Source organism: Merops nubicus, unplaced genomic scaffold (genome assembly GCF_000691845.1).
Source record: "Merops nubicus isolate BGI_N331 unplaced genomic scaffold, ASM69184v1 scaffold9790, whole genome shotgun sequence".
Lineage (NCBI taxonomy): Eukaryota > Metazoa > Chordata > Aves > Coraciiformes > Meropidae > Merops > Merops nubicus.
Window position 1 is genome coordinate 1 of NW_008583542.1, and position 21,075 is coordinate 21,075.

The 21,075-nt window shown below is 39.4% G+C and overlaps 1 protein-coding gene across 1 annotated transcript in view; it reads right to left on the reverse strand.

Moving 5' to 3' along the window:
- Window positions 1-2,219: 2,219 nt before the first annotated feature.
- LOC103773779 (myosin light chain kinase, smooth muscle) overlaps window positions 2,220-21,075 on the reverse strand; it is a 97,303-nt gene continuing 78,447 nt past the window's right edge. The window contains exons 16-22 of the mRNA XM_008941159.1: window positions 18,393-18,695; window positions 16,797-16,799; window positions 14,687-14,722; window positions 14,495-14,588; window positions 13,287-13,490; window positions 7,876-8,093; window positions 2,220-2,347 (exon numbers count right to left, since the gene is read on the reverse strand). Coding sequence (XP_008939407.1) covers window positions 2,220-2,347; window positions 7,876-8,093; window positions 13,287-13,490; window positions 14,495-14,588; window positions 14,687-14,722; window positions 16,797-16,799; window positions 18,393-18,695 — 986 coding nt within the window. The remainder of the gene's footprint in view (window positions 2,348-7,875; window positions 8,094-13,286; window positions 13,491-14,494; window positions 14,589-14,686; window positions 14,723-16,796; window positions 16,800-18,392; window positions 18,696-21,075) is intronic.

Consider the following 21,075-nt stretch of genomic DNA (forward strand, 5'->3'; position numbering starts at 1 on the left):
TTCACTAGTCTTCTGTCTCAGCAGTTCGGAGCTCATAATCACAACAGGCAAGCGGAGCTACAGCTGAAGAGAGATGGAGTTCTCAATGACTTTTATTTGCATTCTGCAATGGTGATGTGATGGTCCATTTTGGATAATGGCTTCTAGTTCTGAGTCCGCAAAAATAGCTGGGCTTTAAGGAAGTGAAGACAGATTGGGAGCCTGGCACTCTGGGGTGGAGAGGGAAGGTCCAAGCGATGACTCACAGGTCTTCCCTAGCTTTTATTACTTCATTCTTATTGCAAGAAAGACAAAAGCTGATTATTACTGTTAATCATTATTGTGTCAATCGTTATGCATCCAAACAAAGATCACTTTGTTTGGGTAATGTAACTTTCCCCTTATGAGGAGCTAAATGAGCTTTAAAGACGCCTTAGCAAACAAGTAATTTCATAATACATTTCACAAGGCCTATCAGGTCATCTGAATCAAGTGTAACATCACCCCAATCCCATCAGCTGAATGTTACAGCATCCAAATATCTTGCTTCTGGTGGCACCGAGAAACTGGGACGCAGCAGTTCTGCCCCTGCCGGCAGGCTGGTCTTTGGCAGGACACTTCACCTCTTCTCCTGCTCCCTTTGTCCCGGCTACTTAGAGAACGGTGTTCTCCAGCACCTACCACACCGGGGCAGGCACCCCTGGCTGCGTGCCTTGGGAGCACACTGAGCCGCTCTCACCGGTTGTTGCCTCGGCTGTCTGACCTCTCACTACATATACCGTAAACACAGGACACTTTGTTAACTTTGTTAACAAAGGACAGCAAAAGGCGGTAGAGCCCGCCGGTGCGTGGCACGCTGCGGTTAACGGTTGGTCCCGGAGGTGTCCGAGGCCTCTAGGGGGCAATGCAGCACTGGTGGAACTGCTGGGTGTGCCATCGCTGGGCACGCAGCCTGGGAGCTCCGCACCGCTCTGCCACGGCTCCGCAGCTCGGGAGGCCTCGAGAGCTAGAGAAGTAAAGGAATTTGTCATCTCGGGACTGACTGTGTGGTCTACATAATCTGAACTGCAGCATGATCCAAATGAGCTTTCAAGATCTACAAAGAAATGCTGGCAGCGAATGTAAAATGAAGGTCCTGTAAATAAACTGGCAGAGCAAAGTGACCTTGAAGAGTATAGCATGCTTCACATAAGAAACCAAAGATAACAGAACTGTTCAGAGTCTTTGCTGGGAGTAAGAGAGCTGATGCAGTAGCTTCTGCAGAGGACATGAAAGAAAATCCTGTTGTGTAGTTTGGAAATCATAAGAGCATGAGAGTAGGTACAGGCTGACAAGGCAAAGAGAGTCACAGACAGACTGAGTAAAGATGGGTCAAACAACTGTGTATGGCTAGGTGCCATGAAAGAGAGTAGCCAGGGAGGAGAGGGCTCTTAAAAAAGAGATTTTGAGAGAAGCCTTTGAAAAGAGTAAGTGCAAAGCAGATCTGCCATTTACTTACTACTGAAACTGGAATGAGGGAACCAGAGCCATGCTCCAAACTGAGCTTCTCTTTTCATTTGTTTATATGGCATCAAATGCATAAAGTCACAGCTGGAAGAAGATCGCTTGCTGTTCTTGTACTATTTCCATATACATTTCTCTAGACCCACTGAAGTTCATGATTATGTGTTATCAGATCACATATAAAGATCAAATACTGAAATAGGTAACCAAGAGCTGCAGCCAACTATCCTCTAAAATATTTCCATGATCCATGTTGCTTATAAAATGCATTTATCCAGTGGTTTGTGCTTAGTAATAAATGAAAATGCATTGTGAACAGATACAGTAATGCTGGGATACTTTAGCGTGTCCATGAGGGATACAATCTGAATGAGAAGACACCAAAATGTCACAAAAATTTTCTCACTTGGGAATAAAAGCATGGAATTGATCAGTTATTAGTACATGCTCAAACATTTCTCTTTAACATCTGGGAAAGAAAAATTGTTTAACGTCAGTAATAAAATACTGTCATGTTGTCCTTTCAAATTAGATGAAGTGTTGCTGGTTTGTGAAACAAGATGTACAGCACTAAATGGCTGAATTACACCCTTCAGAGAACTGAGAATTTTAATTGAACATGCTGAACTGCTAAAGAGAATACAAAAGGCATGAGAATTGGAGGAGAATTCAAAAGTCGATGGAAATTTCCTATGTTCAGTAACTGTCAGGATTTGTGTTAAGAATAGCAAAGGTACTCACAAAATGTAGCAGATAACTCCTATACTCCACATATCTGTTTCATATCCAATAGGTTCATAGTTTATAACTTCTGGAGCCACAAACTCAGGTGTCCCAAAGAGAACTTTCAGAGAACCTGCATTTTCTGTGAAGAATGGAAGAAAAAAACATTAACTGCCACATGCACATTTTAAAAAGCAATTATTCTCCAGCAACAGGAAAGGCAGTTTTGTCCACGTATTTGTGATTTTGTTGAAGATACTTATCAGACAAAGTAATAAAGCCTAAACTTCCATCTTCTCAGCTAATACATGTATATCAATAAAGAATTATTTATTAAGCATCCTCAAACACACAGCACTGTACAAGGCATGTAATAAGAAGGTTTCTGCTGCAAGGATTTTCCACAAGACCAAGTCTAAGAAAGAGGAGAATTTTTAGTGTTTAATTTAGTTTTGGATGTCCTGAAGTAAAAAGGGCCTGAGCCTCCATCACTCTACCAGCTGCACAAGAGGACTTCAGGATTCCAGTGTTAGGAGCTGAAGGTCTCACAAATTATCTAAGGTTTATCAAAGATCAGGGATCTGCTCAGGAATTCTACTGTAAAAAGAAATAGCAGTGATGAAATTATAATAAGAAGTAATTACTTGAATCCAACTTTTTTTTTTTTTTTAATTTTGTAATTTAAACAGGAAAGAAAATCAAGACTGGGTTGCATGTCTGAAATTTGAGATAGCACTGCTGAAACAGGAAAAGAACCAGATGATGTGCACCTGCCAGATCACTACCTTGTCAGTAAAACTGGGTTTAAGGCTACTCTCAAAACCAGGCTTGCCTACAAGCATACCTGGGGAGATCCAAAGTGGTAAAGGGGGACCACAAATGCTTAGTCACCAGCTGCCACTCCAAACATCTATTCAGCAGGCCTGTAGTGCAGATGTCCTGTACTTGGCTCTGCTTAGCCACCATGTGGATGCTTTTAAAATGAGCTACAGTGAAGCTACTGCTAGCAACATGAGCTGAAAGGATGAGGTGACAGCACACGTGAACTCATTCTTCATCTTTCTTGTGCTGACCCACCACTATTGCTCTACTGGAAAATACAAAGGCTAAGGTAGAGTAACAACCTATATAGAACCTAATACTTCTGGTTTATACTGCCAGTGTGCAGCTGTGAGTGATATATCTAATTTCTGGCCACAGTGTGAAACACAGCACAAGTCATTTAGATATAATTTATTAGGCAAATCTCAGTGGACTAATTTTCATTGATGCTCATTCTAAATAGGATGGGAAAACGTAAAGGTTAAGCACGATCAGGAAGGGAGGAAACTAAGGAATAGATTAGGAATTGAGGGAAACAAAAACAATCCCAGTAAAAAAATCTGTACTATGCAAGAATAAGCGTGTCAGGAAATGTCAGAAAATACATTTTTTCTGACTTGAAGCAGGCTTGAATTTAGGTTGATAAACTCTCCATTCTGCACATGTCAGAGTAATCAGTATCTGACATAGTAAGGAACCATTCCTCTCAAAAAGAGGTTAACATCTAAATAAAACATATATGAATGGGAAGAAAATCAGATGTAACAGATTACAACCCTGTTTCTTTGCAGCTCTATAATTAAGAGGAAAGTTTAAAAAACCTCAAGCAACAGCAGATCAAAGCTTTAAGAAGACTACAACAGAAGCTACTTGTCCACAACACTTAATCATAACAGAGTATGTTTATTTACCAGAACTTCTTTTACCAAGTTTTGCAACATAAATGTTGATCCCGATACTGACTCCGCACAAAGCTGTTAGCCCATTTCATAAACTGTAATCATAGACCTAAGTTAGTACTCTGGTGAGGTATGCAAATCTCCAATTTACCAAATGAAGTTGAAGAATATATGGGGTTAATGACTTGTCTAGTGACAGAACAGCACTGCCACAGTAATTCATTCACAGTCGTGCCACTTGCTCATTTTAAAAGCTGTGAAACCATTTTTTCTCTGCTCAGGTATGGTGAATAGTAAGTTAATTGCAGAAACCTCATTTTCATGTAAGCCCTGCTTTTAGAGACCCTTCCACGCAGAGAGTGCCCATTTCTGGAGACAGAAACAGGAAGAACATCTGTGAGTAGCCCCAGGAAATCACCTAGATCCTCCCATGCAAGTTCACCAACATCAAGACCTTCCTGCCAGATACCTGACCAGCCTTTAAAAAGCACATTCAAAACTATTCCACAACATCCCTAGACTCACCTAACAAGAGTTACCACCAGCATGAGGATGCTATTCCTGACACCAAATCTAAACTGATGTAGCCTAAAACAAGGGCAATGTCTTCTACACAATCGCAGTGGGGAGTGAGAGATCACCCTTCCTTTTCCAAGCAGAAATGGGAAGCCTAAGGTCCCATCTTCCCATTTACCTTCTTTTGAAGGTCAACACATTTTTTTCCAACTGTCATTATGAAAAATTGTTGATTTTTTTTCACAAAACCTCTATTTTCTAGAAGCTTCATCATGATCATCCAAATCTCAGGCTCAGATTTTCACATCCAAGTTTGGAGGCTTTTCTGTGCACTGTGTAAACTACAATGAACCACTGTGTATGCAAAAGGCTGGTGTGTGAAATGTGCTGCCCATAGGTCAGGGAAACTTTTTTTGAAAACATGGCACTTGAGTGCAAGCATAGTGTGAAACAACTGATAGAGCATTTTCTGCGTATAAAAGTAAAAAGAAAAGTATAAGACCTTTTCTATGCCGTAATATGTCAAATCTTTACACAGATGTTTACAAGCTCAGTACACAAGTAGGATCTGTCTTTGGATATCCCCTAGCTCAGATAGAAAGCTGACAAGCTAGCTGGAAACTGTTGCCAACACTGTATAATCAACTGGTTAAAAAAAAAAACAACTTTATGGTACTCAAAAATCATTCTCGTTTCTTCTCCAGAAGTTTATCTTAAACAATTTTCTACATGTGTTCCTCAGCACACCAAAAAAGGTCAGGAAAATATCCCACTGCAGCTTTGGTATTTCCTGACAGTGTAAGAGAACTAATTAGCTGCAGAGGATGACTGCAGAAGGAGCTGATCCAAATTTCTTTAAAACTGATCAAAATGCTGAATATTTAAAGGCATTAGTTTACACCAGGTACAAAACTTTAAATGTAAACGGTAGTGCAAAATTAGCCACTGTTCCTTCCAGCAGTCCCCTGGTCGAGCAGTTTCTGCTCAGTCGGGGTCAGGTCCATAGCAGGAGGGTGTCAGTCCTGCAGCTGTCAAAGCCAAAGTGAATTTGACAGACAATTTCAAAATCATAAGGCTTGAAGGAACACAAGTGGAAGAATGTGCCCTCAGTGCACCACATACGAGAACTGGTAAGAAGCAAGCACTTAGTGAAAAATGTTGTTAGCAATTTTTATAAGTACATGAAACAGTACAAATTGTTGTGAATGTTAATGTTATGAATGCTTTGGTGATTGACACAGTTCCTTTGCAGTAGGGGCATGGAGCGGGAGGGCACGTTCTCTTTCTGGGGAGAGGAGCCCTGAGTTACCCAGAACAGCAGGCTGATGAACAAAACAGCAAATACCTATAATGTAACTGTAACGTTTGTATTACATTCTCTGAGAATGTTTAAGCAACACATTCAGCCAAATGACTATTCAGTATTGTAAAGCCAAAATCACCATCAGTGCCCATAGCTCTCATCCTTCTACATTGAGATAAGTTATGGATGTGATACAACTGTAGCAGCTCACAAGCAAGTGTAGTGAAATGCAATGGTTTGAGTTGAAAGGGACTTGGAAGATCTCTAGTTCCAAACCCCCTGCCACAGGCCAGGACACCTTCCACTAGACCAGGTCGCTCAAAGCCGCATCCAACCTGGCCTTGAACACTGCCAGGGAGGGGCATCCACATTCAGTGTACAGTGATGCCCCACAATTAACAGAAAAATGGAAATGCTGAACAGGATACTGAAAATAGGATCTTCGTTTTGCTAAATGTGGGTTTAACTGTGGTTTGAAGTTAAAAAGATAGCTGAAGAAATTTCAATAAAAGGCCATTCTGTGGCTCCATCGTATCTATTCTTGATGAAATCCACTCATTTCAGCAGTAAACGTATGGTTTTCAGGCTGACAGCTGGAACACCATGGGATGAAGTCTTTCACACACCTCAGATAACAAAAACTTCAGCACTGGAACTTACTTAACAGTTGATCTGTTTCCTCAACAAAAACAAAACCCAGTTCATGCTCCCAGAAAACTATTGGCTCCAAACTGGAGAAGGAACATAAATAGCAGTGATCTCTTTTTTTAATGAGTGACACCTTATCTCTGAGTTCACAGTGTCCATGTGACCAAGATTCATGTAATACCCTTTTGGAGTTGAACATCATCTGAAAAGCAGTTTTCTTTTCTCTTAACCATTCAACATACTATTTTTGGTTTGTTTTAGCAGAATTATGTTCTTGGGTATGCAGCAGTGAGCAGCATGTAGGCTGATAACAAAAACCAGAAGTTTGTAATTCCAAAGTGTACTCTTACAAAAATATTTTTTCTATTTTTAATTAAGTATTAAAAATAATTTTGTCTAAAAAGGGAAGGCAAAAGATTACAACTAAGAATCTAGATGTGGGTCCCTTTATATAGAGAGTAGCAAATCACAGGAGTTGTCCCAATCAGTTTAATGGCAGAAGAGCCACAAATCTCAGTTATAACAGCATAGCAGTTATCTCAGTGTAACAGGTTCATAAAGTATTTTAGCTCCTTTCAGTTCTTGGAATGACACTTTTTTTTTTCCTCTTGTAAAAATAGGAGATTATCAAAGATTAGTGTGTGATATTGGTATTGTTTAACTCTAACACACACAACTGCAGGGCTGCTTTTTAGAGCTGAATTAATGTGGAGCAGTATGAAGACAAGAACCCTCAAAGGTATGTGGCTTTCACATTGCAGAGTTGGAAATCTTAGTTCCAAATGAATGATAGGAAGCAGCTAAAAACAATTTAGGAAAAGGGAAGAGCTTGTCAGATGGAACTTCCCTCCTTTCTCTCCCCAGTCCCATTGCATTGTTTTTAAGTAGAGCTACTTTAATAATAATTTTGAACGTGACCAAAACACAGGTCTTTATAGAATTCCTCCCCTGTTTAGCACATATGACAATATGCTGCTGTTCAAGGTAAGAAATGGTAAAACCAATGGGGAAATGTAAATTGAATATAATTATCCATATCTTAAAGGCTTCTAGAACATAATCTTAACTCCTGCTGTTACAGAAGTTTCAAGGATTTGTAGTATTCATGAAGATCAAGGTTTTATTCTAAATTTTACAGTTAAAGAGTTAGTAGCTTATGGTTCCCTTCAGCATCTGTACATGTTTGTCAATATTACTACTGCTGTGTATTTTACCTTGCAATCTACAGGGATACTGTAGCCATAGAAACAGATAGGTAGCTGTATACACTTCACTTCAAATGCCTCTTGAAGATGAGGTGCCCTACTCTCACTCTTGAATGTCTTCTTTTTCCCTTTTCTATTTTTACCTAACCCCAGAATTATTTATAGCAAACATGTCTATTTACTCTTTATACATGAAAGAATATAATAGGAAGTATGAATAACTGCTTGTCCCACTCTTTACCCCGTGACATATTGAAATAGGCAGAAAAGTCATTACCTAATCTTCTTGCAAGTCCAAAGTCAATGAGTTTGATACTTGTACCAGTCTTGTTGACACACATAATATTTTCTGGCTTCAGATCCAAGTGGACAATACCCTGCTTATGGATGTACTGAACTCCTTCTGAAATCTGCTTCATATATTTAATGCACTCTCTCTCTGTCAGTTCAAAGTCTTCATCAATGATTCGTTCAAAGAGTTCTCCTCCAGAAACCCTATGAAAGACAGAATGAAAAGTGGGCTTCTGTAGCATTTTTGTTTTTGAAGTAATCAAACTATTTCCTTTACAGAAATACAGATAGTTCAAGCTTGCAAGAGTCACTTAAAGATGCAGTCTATGTTTTGTAAGGGCACTTTCCATAGACACAAGGATCACACAGAAGAATCAACTCTTGTGTGTGCTGTAAATGAATAGATTTTTTTCCATTCTCAATCTCTTTCCCAGGTTGGGACTGTGAAACACTCATACTGTTATCCCAGGCAGTAGGGATGTAGCTGGATTTGGATTCTGCCTCCTTTATGATTCAGTCACCTGCAGCAGGTAGTGAAGCATGTGCTGTGGGATTGTCACCCTGCTGACATGTGTGTGTAACTCTGTTCCAGGCTCTGTGCTCATGTTTCTCACTGCCTCCTTCCTCCCAGCGCTCCATCACTACACAAGTGCAGACAACAGAATTCAGAAGTAAAGAAAACCAAAATACGTGGGATGGGTCCCAGGAACAGAAGACAAAAATTCTAGCATATGAGCAAAATCTGGGAAACAGAGAGATTGAAAGTGACAAAGAAAGGCTGAAGAAGGAAGAATTTAAATGACATGGTTAACTGGAATGCAAAGCTCAAAGGGTAAATTACTGACCCAAGTGAGCTCAGAGGGAATTTCCTCCTTAGCTGTGACAGGACAAGGATATAACCCACAACTCTTTCAGTGCTGGTATTTTTAGCTGAGCCATCATCACACTCCTTGTAGGTCAAATCCATTTTTATGCTTATATAAGTTGTGAAATAATTGGTTTTTCCAGGGTAGAATCTCCTGCATTGACTCGTTTGTGGGACTAAAGTGGGACATTTTTAACCTAGATTTAATAAAGCAAAATTTAAGTTGTGGTTTATTTTAGCTTGGGGCTTGGTGGTAGGTTGGTTTGTGTGATTCTTTTTTTTTTTCTTTTTTTTTGTTTCTTTTTTTTTGTGTGTGTGTGTTTAATTTTTTTTTTTTTTGTCTTTTTTTTTTTTTTTGTCTACATCCTGGGTAATCGGAACTCAACTGGTTTATCTGCTTGTGTCCAAAGATGGGAAATACTTTTTTTTAATAAGTGGGTGAATGACCCATATAGAAAGGAGCAAGTAGTGAATATCAGCTTTGCATTTAGAAATCTGTTCTAAATTAAACACTCCATGGTCTTTATATGGCTTAATATTTTGCAGCATTCATGCCTATTGGCAAATGCAACTGCACATTTCAGTTAGAGGAAGAACACGCAACTGAAAACTGGCCTTGCTGTTTTTGCAGGTTGTCAGATATGTGATTATATCCCTCACATATTAAACTGAAACTGAAACATCTGGAGTTCTGGATATATTTGTTGCTTTGGCTATAAGACTCCAGAAAAAATATAATTAGAAATGCAACTGCAGTTTCGTGTTAACATGAAAACAGTAAGAATAGCATAGGCTGGACAAACTGAGATGTTATGCTGGATTATAGCACATCTGTAACAAAGATGATAATATGGCTAGAAACAGCTCTGGTGAGTCAAGGATCTGGTATCTTGTTACTTCATTAAGGCATTAACCAGTATGGAGGTGTTTATGAACACATCTGGATGCAAAATGTTTATATCTGGAGCACTCTGCACTTCCAAATGATAACCAACCTTATACTAAAAAGTACCAGTTGTTTTTTTACTATTTAAAACAGATAATGATGACAGATAAAAGTATCATACTTTTGAGCTCCATAGAGTGAAAAACTTTGAGTGATTGTGCCATTGTCTCAAACACCACTTTTTAGCATATTATTTGGAAATTAACTACTGTTAATACATCTGCACGCTGGTTTTACCCTGGGTTCTCCAGATACTCTGGTAACAGAGTCTGGTAACTCATTAAAATAAACAGCAATAGCATTTATAGAATGTCTATTCTTGCATTTATATCCTGAACCAAATCCAGTGTGATTTTTTGCCAGGACAAGAAGCTGAACTGAACCAGTGCAAATGAGGTGCTACGTACACACAAAAGGAAAAGTCAGCTTTCTTCAAACAGTCATAACTAGTTCACAACCTGTCTTTTCTGGATTCTCCTCTTTTCAGACTTCTCTAGATCAGGTCACAGAGGAAAAGACTCTTGTCTATAGAGTCAGAGAATGCACATTTAAAAAATATTTTATTATAACGTTTTGGTCATGGAGGAACACTGTAAAGAATCTACCTTGACGTTGCCCAGGCAAATGCTCAGCTGCATTTTAATAAATCTCTCATTGAAAAAAAGACAAAAACTTACTGAGTTGTGCTGACTTAAATCACATCAAATGAATGGAGTTTACTGCTGAAATTTTGCTTTAATAATCTTAATTTGTAATAGAATAATCTTCTGATCTATGTCAAAATAAAATGACTATCTAAAGTATGTAAAAACTTCAAGGCTCTCAGTAATGAATGCCATTCACAACGTGCTACTATTTTTCAGGTATTCTTTTTCCACTGAAGTGCTTGTTGTGGAATCAGTATATTGCTGTATTTGAAAAGAAAATGCCCAGGATTTGGCCCTGACTTCCAGTAAATGGTAGATGGGAGTGTTTCCAGGGAAGAGTACATCACATGTATTGAATCATTATAATGTTTGATTTTAAACAAATGGTAAAAATTTCTGAATTTATTATAAATATGACATCAAATAATATAAAATAGTGGCATGACAAATATTAAAAGAAGAGAAGGTGAAGTTCAAAAAGTTATAAAATGTATGGGAATAAAATGAAAATTAAAAATTTAGGATGAATATCAGGAAGAAAAATCCAAAGGTGCTGCTCATCAATAACTTCTGTTTGAGCAGAGGGGGAGCTGCTAAATTTCAGTCACTGCTCAAAGCTGGTTTCAAAGGCAGGTGAGTTTGATTTATCTGAAATCCATGCATCTGGACTCTGATAGGAATAAAGAGAACAGCTTGGATACTAAGAATTTTTGAAGGTGTCTTCTACAACTTCACTATGCAAAGAGATACTAGTTTAATGGCTAAACCAGGAATGACCCATCCGTGGTTCTCTGACAGTACAGGTGCAGTTGCCATGTGGGGACAGTATGGAGGCCACCCAGCCACCAGATAGGAAGGTGTCACACAAGCATCTCACTGCCCAGAGCTGCTCCCAAGCAGGGCCAGAAAGCATCTGCCTGCCCCTGTGCTGCTTTAACAAACCCTTCTCGAGGGTGTTGAGTGGCTCTTGACACTATAGAAATTTCAGGGAGGAAATTCAAATTCCAGAAAAGGTGGCCACCTCAAAAGTAAAATCACAACTTAATTAGACTGGTTAACAAAACAAACTTAAATTTGATTGCACTTTTCTACATTTTTGAACACTAAACCTGTTTTGTTGGAAGGGGGAACTAATGAACTGTAAAGCCATATGCTATTCAAAACTCTTGACACATTTCCTTGTTTTCCATTACGTCTGCCAGCTCCCAGTTCGAAGCTAAGTAGGGCTCCTTCCCTTCCCATCAGCAGCTTGCTCAACTGCTGAATCTAAATATAAAAGCACCTTCTTGCACATAAGTTCCAGAGTGTTAGAATGGAGATTCATTCTCTGGGAAATGCTAGTGCAACAGCAGTTTACACATAGTCTAGGCAAGTGCCAAGCAAGCGAAGTATATATATAGTCTCTTTGGCTTCTAACAATCCTACTCAGCACTTCCAGTCAGCCAGAAAACCTGCTTCTCCTTGCAGCAGACATGTGAAGTAGATGTGGCAGCAGAACTGATGTATCTTTTGGGGAAAAACTTCAGCCCAGATCAGGATTTCATTTACTTCCCAGCTGCTACTGCCACATGTAGGGGATTCACACTAAGCAGGTGCATTATGGATGATGTAAATGTTGGTCATGTTGGTTATTATTTTTGAATCCTGGCCGTTACTTTCCCTCCCATGCGGTGTGGACTCTTACAATGAATTCTAGTGCATGAACATGTTCTGAACGGTCTTTTTTTTTTTTTTTTTTTTGGAAGTAAATATTGACTATCTTTAAATACAAAGATACCCAAGTCAGAACCCTGTGAGATACTTGAGATACTTTACAGCACGGCTTTTGTGGTGTTTTTCTGCTACTTCCCACAGTGGCATGGCATAAGTAGTTCAAAGCAAAGAGTTTCTGGGAGGTAAAAATAAATGTTGCTATCTTACTCAGCAAGAACAAGACAGCAGTATAAGCTGTCTTCAAATTCAGCGTTACTTAATTGTACAGCTTTGGATGAAGAGTACAATGACTTTCCAGTAAAGGAGAAATCCCTTCTACAGCTGCTGCACCTGGACCATTATAGAGAATCTGTGTATTGACATTTGGGCAGGTCAATTAATGTTTCATTATTTTGGGGGGAGAAACAATCTTTGTAACTAATCTTTCTGCATCTACTGAGGTAAATTTTGAATGCTCGCTGTGTTCACCTGTGGAGAGTTTTTTAGACAGCTCTCCTTTATTATAAATAAACGCTCTGCAATCAGAGTATTTATGTTGTTCTAGGAAAAACACATCAGACTAATCCTTTAACATCCCTTAAAAATACAAAAACTGGATAAAGCACTTGTTGGAAACTAAATTGTTCTAAATACTCTTGGGTACTATAAATTTGCCTGGGGGAATTTTTCACGAAGTTCAACTGTTTTGCTAGAATGCAGCTTAGCTGTCTGCATTCTCAAGCGTATCCTTCTCTCCTGCTATCTGCTGTGCAGCAACATTCGATTCGCTGCAGAAGAAAACCGATCAGTTGCTAAGTGAAATTTGACACAAGCTTGTTCAATATGTGTTTAGAAATGCCTAAAGAAAAAAGAATTCTTTTTCTCCTCCTTAAACCCGTATTTGGTTCTAAATACATGCCCAAACTGCAGCTAACTTTTTTCACTCCCGTCCCAAGTTGGTGATAAAAGAATGAGCTGAAGAAAAACACCACATGCACTTGATTAAAGACCAAACAAACTAGACAATAAAGACTGTAACATGTTTACACTGATTTTTAAGAGATAAAACACAGATTCTTTTACACTGTTTAAACTAGTTGGATAAATAATTGGAAGAACTTGCAAAACGTGAAAACCATTCAAGCCCTGCAGATCTTGAAGCTTTTGACAGTCCCATGTCTGGGTAGGTTGATACTTTTGCAAACACAATTACTTAAAACATCATTAGTGATCTACTTTATACTTACATTTCTAAGACCATAACGATGTTGGCTTTTTCTTCAAAGGCATCTACACATTGTACAAGTTTTGGATGATGTAGACAGTTCATGATGCTGATTTCATCTCTTATGTTTTCCTTTTCCTTAGCAGAATATGCTTTGAAAAATTTTCCTGCCCAAACTTTTCCAGTCTTCTTTTCAACAAGCCTAAAGACTTGTCCAAATTTCCCCCTGAAAATACATAGCTATTTCTGTAAAATGTCTTCACAATATATGGGCCACCATGAATAGCAACATAGTACTAAATATTCCAGCATAATCATTCCATTCTGAAATAAAAATGTCTTCATATCAAGTAGTGTTCTGTACTGATTTTACACAGAGTAATCTGCAAGAACTTTTGCATGAATATCACATTTATAGATACTCTGCTACTCCAGTTAGCAAGTTTTATAGAAGAGGGTTCAAAAAATGGACTCCTACCAAGCTTCAATTCATGTGCCTCAAGTTTTTCTGCACACAGTTTTCCATAGGTCATACACCTCTGAAAGGTCAGCAGATAGGAGACATACAGGTGAAAACAGAATCTGAACTGCTAGAGGCTTCAGTGCTATTATTATTTCACACTGCTGCATAAGTACAATTCTGTATCTAGGATACACTTCTCGGGATTTGTTAATGACAGCATCCCCTGGGCTCCAGCACCACCAGCAGCACAAACCACTGCAAGATCAGCACGGCAAGCAGCTTGCATCACCACCAGCTTCAGCGCGGAGGAGCACAGCCAGGCTAATCACTGACCTTCGCTGGCAATACTATTAATGCTCTTGGGATTATGACTGCTGTCAACAGAGATTCTAGCCCATGGGCAGGATAATCTTATTACCACTAATGGATATAATGGGAATGCAAGCCCACAATGTGTACCTTTTTTGTCAGCTAGCTTTTGGAACACTGAAAAACGAATGAATCCTCTAGCTTTATTCATCTGTGGGCTCCATTTTCCTTGCCAGAAGTGCATATAGTGCCTATTTAAAATTATCAATTAATAGTAATAAAGACTCTTAATGGAGTGGAGGCCAACATGTGTTAAAATCTGTATCTACTGCAACAGAGAACCCCAGTTGGAATACTGAAAGTGCAAGACACCACCAAAGAATAAATGCACACCATCTTTAGAACTGACTGGTAGCCTTGAAAACTCCAGGTCCTCAAAACCACAATACAGTACTTACGATCCCAGCCTTTCTTCAATATTATAGACATCTGAAACTTTTTGTTCAGTGTTGATAGTGACCGTCCGATAGTTGACCTCTGTTTCTTTTCCTTCTACAAATAAGTATGAAGGACCATGATTAAAACCTCCATAAGACATGAATTAAAAACACAGATTTGCATTTGTCATGATTAAAATATGAGCTTCTTACCATCATCAGATAGCTCCGCTTCATCCTCTTTAAGTTCTGTGATGAAAAAAAAAAAGACATGAATAACTTAACATAGAGGATATAATACTTAAATAAGATAGTCAGAACATTCACAGTAACATGGGTAACTGATAGACCCTATGGCTAAACAGCAAAAAGCAGTCAGGGAGTTTGTGCATTAACTTCATAGTTAAAAATCTCTTCACCAGTTCTATATGACTATTGACCAAACAATCACAATCTGATCACCATTTCTTAATAAGTCAAGTTTATGTGTTTTGAAGTATTTGTCTGTTTCACCTGCCTACTAGAAGCATCGGCATACTGAATCAGTTCAATATCACCTAACAAACAGCTTTAGGAATGCCTTAGTGAAATAGAAAATAAATTAGAGAAATTAAAATGAATAACAACACTTCAGAACACATTCTGTTCAATGACAAATCCTTTTCTGGCTTTTCTATGCATTTTTGGGATTGCAAAGCCAAAAATAAAGCAAATTTGTACATGAAAAGATTTCCCACAAAGCATCAAGACAAATATTTCAGACTCAAGATGACTAGAAAATTTGGACAGCATGTGCTTTCCTGAGCACAGCTGAATTTTGAAATCATCGAGGTGCAAATGGAGCCTCAGTTCTGCAGGCATACTCAAAGGCAGGCAGAGATGCTGGCAAATCCAGTGACACAAGAGAGAGTAAAAGCTGACTGGAATGTCTTGATTTTAATTTTTAATTTTCATGCTCACAAACTGTCAGTAGCACAGGTTGTGTGTTGTTCCCTATGTTGCCTGAAGGTATCAGAGGAAAGGGGCTGTAGCTGGACTGTTGTTAGATATTATTACTTACACTGCCTGGGCTTGCTCTTAAGACCTGTGGCTATGACCAGTAATTGGAGAAACTGCAAAGACAGTTGCACAGTGACCTGAATAATTCTCCTTTTAGCTGCTGAAGCTGCACTTTACCATCACAGAGCGCAAGCCTAACCAAGTGATTTATCCCCACTGTGTCAACAGATTTATGTTATGAAACATTAAAGCAGTACTCTGGATGCTGCTAGGTGCATCACAGTATACAGTTAGATGCAGCAGATAAGGAAACAGCAGGCAAAAAAGGTTCAGGGTGAGCAGATAGCTGGTCTGAAGTATGGACATCACCTTTTCACATCCAACATATAATGCTGCATCTGTATTCTGGCAGCAAAGGCAATCAAGTAGATATAATTCGTTACTAAAGCCATTTTCTTATTTTCTCTGGATTTGCAACCCTTGTATGTCCCAGCACAGGTGAGCTGCTTTGCAGTGATTTACCAGAAGAGCAGGGAGAGGAACGAGCCCTCCCCACTCAGGGGCAGCTGTCCTCAGATCTTCCTCAGCTAGAAACCACACTTGCACAGAGCACATCAGATTTTCCTCCCCTTTTAAGGGCTGTGTAAGGGAGCTGATCCCAGCCATGCTGCCAGTGAAGTCTGCCAAATACTGATTAGACAAAGAAGTCGGTTCCCAGTTCTGCAGCGACACTACACTGAAGCCATGAATTAGAAACATTTTGGTCCACTAGTGAAAGCCTAAATTAGATCTGCAGAACATAGCTGGGCTTGGTGACCACTGAGTAGCTGTGCTAAAATCTTTCTCAGAAGTGAGTCAACGGTACAAAGTTTTCTTCAAACATGGCAGTGCCTACTTTAATCTGTTGTGACTTGAAACCTGATTTTAGTAGCGGTTTTCTTTAAATGCACAATGAAAACTTAGCCATGCCTTTCTTCACCAGGTTTATACTGAGACTGCTAATATGCACTGCCCACCTCGGTATGAAAATCAGTAATCAGTCTTGCTGGCAGCAACGGAAAATCCCTAGTTACTCAGCTAAGTGTTTACATAGATGGCAGCTTAAAGTCCTGACTTTGAGAGGTCCTGCACAGATGCATTTTCCACTGCCTTTCATTAAAGCATCAGTTATATTCACACTCTTGAAAAATCATGCTTTATATGACCTGCCCTTTCTGCACACTAGCTCTAGTATCAAGAATCGAAATCCAGAAGCCCTGGCACTGAGACCACTGACACATTCCACCCCACTTCAGGCACAATACATTTTCTTTCAGCTCACAACCCTCTTTTTTTTTTTTTTTTTTAATGTGAGTTTTTATATGTATCATGATTCGTACACTTTCTATCCTTTTTGTATTAAATCGATGTAAGAAAACTCTCGGTCCTAAGAAAAGCTTATTTGCTTTGGTCCAGTACACATAGTGCTTGCTCTAGGAAAAACAAATGTAGGAAGTCAGGTCCCCAAATCCAGAAAGTGCTTGTCCTGCAACTAAAGAAAGAGGGCATTCAAACACAGGGAATTTTATTATGGAGAGCCAATACCATCTAGCTTCCTTCAAATTTTATTGCTTCCTTAGTGTTATTTTCTCCTCTTTGAAAGGAAGTTGGAGCTTGATTTAGAGATCAAGTTTAAATCTTTAAAACTGAGGAAAATTATTACTCAGAATGCATCCAATTTAGCACTTGAAGAGAAATATGATTTACTTTTCTTTGGAAATGTCTGTTGAGAGGCTTACACAGTCGTGTGATGCTGCACCACTTAGCTATCATTTTGTCTTGCTGTGGCAATAAGATAAGAACATCACAAGGCTTGTATGAGACACTTGAAACTCCATAGCCCAGCATACATAAGTAAGGAGGGGCAGATAAAACACCCAGTCCGCTCCTCAAAGACGAGAAAAGGGTAAAATACATTATTCCTGCTCTGGGCTTTTTGGTGTGGGTATGACTATCAAAGAGATCCTTGCACAGGCTGTGCACAAAAATCTGCATTCAATATCTGTATTTTAAAAATAATGCTGACTTTTGTGTATGTTTAAAATTTTTATACCAGTTTCTGAATGATTTCTAAAATGCTCCAGCTTTCCCCATTAGTCCTGTGAGAAGATCTTAAGCAAAAAAATAAGATCTTAAGCAAATAATAAATTCTGAAAAAGATTTTTTTTTTCCAGTATGTTCAACTGTAAACAAAAACCCTAAAAAATATTTTTAGTGCCCATAATGCTGCAAAACCAACATACTAAGTAGGATAGCCTTGAATTTCCAAGACTGGTGTACTAAGGCAACAGGACTGAGGTGCTCCAGCGTGCTGAGATTTGAAACATGGCAACTACAGCTAGGTATGAGAGGCTAGTTCAGTTTCTGCAGCATAGTCAATGCTTAGCTAGCAGCAGGCACACTTACTTTTTCCAAAAGCAAATTTATGATAGTGTTAATGACTTGTTTTTCCATGGTGTGCCCAGTATAAACTAATGAAGCCATCGCTATGTTTTGGGTAAGCTTCCAAACAACATTTTGCAACCGGGCATGTAGTGAATGTGTAACTTGTGTGTGAAAGGCTTCGTCTCCCACTACCTGTGCATGTAACTACAGGTCTGTCAGCCAGCACTCACAGGGCGAGCCAGAAGCAGAATTATGGGTTCATTTCACAAGGCAGGGTTTGGGGATCCCCGAGGCCAAATTGCCACACTGGATGCATGCAAAACTTACACGCTCAAACACCCACAGAAAGCCTGTGAGGGGACTTTAGTGTACTCTAGAGCCGTAAGTATTCACTGCACAGAGGGACATGCGAAGGACTGTGTACAGCTGCTGGACCTCACTGGGAAATGGTTCAGGGATTCTTAAATTGATTTTTTTTTCCTCTTTAAAAACTAACCTTCTTGTTTCTCTCCAACTTTTACCAGCTCGGACTCTTGACTGGGCTCGCTGATGCCATACACGTTAGCAGCTCGCACACGGAACTTGTACTCCCGATCAGCCTGCAGGTCCTGCACGTTGAAGGAGGTGCTGCGGCAGGTGGTGAGGTCTGTCCACTTGTCATCCACCGAGTTCCAGATCTCCACAGTGTAGGACTGCACGGCGCTCCCACCATCGTAGGAAGAGCCGTACCAGGAGAGGGTGAGGGAGGAGCTCCGCACGTCTGAGGCGCAGGGTGTCCCGGCTGGTGGGTCTGGCTTGTCTGCAAACCACACGCAAAGCACGTTAGGGGAAATCACAACAGTAAGAGGTAGGACTTCCAGTAGGGTATTACTGGCACTAACAGCCTTTTTCTTTCTATGCCATTGCTCTGCCTCACAGGTTTGTACTACAGGGACAAGGAACAACTGGAGCACAGACTGACACAGCTGAATGAGCTAACATTAGCTAACACTGAACTAGCCAGTCCCACAGGCCTCAGCATGGGTTGTCACCCACCTCCCCAGCAGTGCAAACCACTCCTTGGCGAGTTTCCTTAGAGTATGTTTACTCCCATAACAGTCACCATAGCTGTGATGCTCTTTCTCCAGCTCCCTTCATCTGCTTCCATACATCAGGACCACTACTAACCTTTCACAGCCTCAGAATGTGCCACTCAGCCAACTACACCTGGGTGCCATCCTTTTTGGCACAGAAACACAGATCTTGAAGGGTGACAACTTTGCGTATTGACAACTTAGTGAACAACTTTGCCTATGTGCAGTTTGTGGAAGCCTAGTGCATAATTCAACTTAGAATATATCATGTAAATATTGAGATTCTTTTAATTTTAAGTGCATCTTGGAAATTGCTGGGGTGGTGCAAGATAAAAGCTTTTGGTTTTTCTTAGTTAGAGATGCTTGCTCCTGCAGTCCTTATTTACATTAATAGAGCCAGTATCACCAGAAACTTGTGTGCACATGAACAGCCAATTATGCAAATGTCAGATACAACACAAAAATTTTGCAGTTATGTGACTTTTTTCAAAATTAAGTTTAATGATTATGTAGTTATCAAAAGGAATATTTTTCAAAGATAGAAAAATATTGGCTTTTTAAAGAAAAATACTGACAAAAAAAAATAATTATAGAAATCAAGCACTTCAAAGGACTTTAAAGGGAACAAATATCCTCCCTGGGAATAATCTTTTCACAAGTAATCTAGCAAAACCTAAAAATAATGGTAATGTCAATCTGGATGAACTAGTGGCCAAAGGTTGAATGAGAAATCAAAGAATGAGATAAAATGACAGAAGATGAAAAGAAAAACATAGAAAGTGTGAGATGCTATAAACAGTGGTTACACTGGGCATGGTCTGATAAAATCTTGTCTGATTTTGCTGGTTAAAAATGCTAATGGTCATTATTACCTTCTCCTTAAGAAAGGCAGAGCTGGCAAACTGGCCAAAAATACAGCCACTTTTTCAGCAATAAAAACATCCAAATGCAGTGGAAAATTGCTGTGGACTTTGATCAAAGCCTTACTGTGATAGACTGTATCAGTTATCCCTCCATACTCAAATTATCATTCCTAGGAAAATCACCGAGCAGACAGAAATAGCCACAGTTTGTCACAAACATGCCTTTAGTTTTTGACAGAGGGACTCCTCTGACTGCTGTGGTCTTACTCATGGGGAGAATAGGGTAGTCTAATCTGATCAAGACAGTTAAATATCAGTTCAGTATTTGGAAGAGTGCAAATTCTGGTGACCCATGATTTCCCTGAAACAATTTTGGTAATTTCTTTTAGTTCAGTTGTGATGGAAAATCATTCTCTCTCCACGACTTAGACATATTAAAAGATAAATAAATAGAGCTGGTTAAGTATGAGGGAAGAGACTGGGAGGGAGGAAAGGAGATGTACACCAAGGGTTAGCCACTGCATTCACCATGAGAATGCCCAAGAGGAAGGAAACGAGACTGCCAGAACGTAGGTTATCTTTCTTCATTTTGGCAACACTTAAGACACCATTCCACTAGGAGTCATCATTATACAGTACATCTCTTGTTAAACACAAATATCAGAGAGCAGATGTCCTTAGCCTCTGGAATGTCTTATTCCCCTGCTTAGCTGTCACATTTTACTCACCTAAGTTTCTAGCAGAATAAAAGGGGCTATCAACAAGCATGAATTTATAGTGTAGATATCATGAACTGAATCACAGAGAAGTTAAATGATTTGTTCAATGTTAGGATGAAAGATTGTAGCAAAGGTGAGAACTGAATCCTGATTTCGTAGTGCTCAAACAACAGCATCCCCTCTTCTGCCAATGTTCGCACCATTCACAAAATCAGAACCCTTGTACAATGCTACAGCAGCCACCATTGAGCTGGTTGCATGGCACACATGGATTGTATGATTTCAGTCAGACAGCAATGATAGCCACCTTCTTTTCACTGTGGACCTTGTAGGGAATGATGCTACCTCTGTCCTCTTCAGATTCTGTACAGAAGAGGAGTATTCAGCTCTGTGTCTTGTTTTCCTCCTATATATTCATTGTTGTATCATCTCAAGATTCAGACAGAAGAAACTGGGTAAGTAACAGCTGACTTACCCTAAATCCAAACAGAGCAGAGCAGTTGCTGATAGCAAAAGGAAAATAC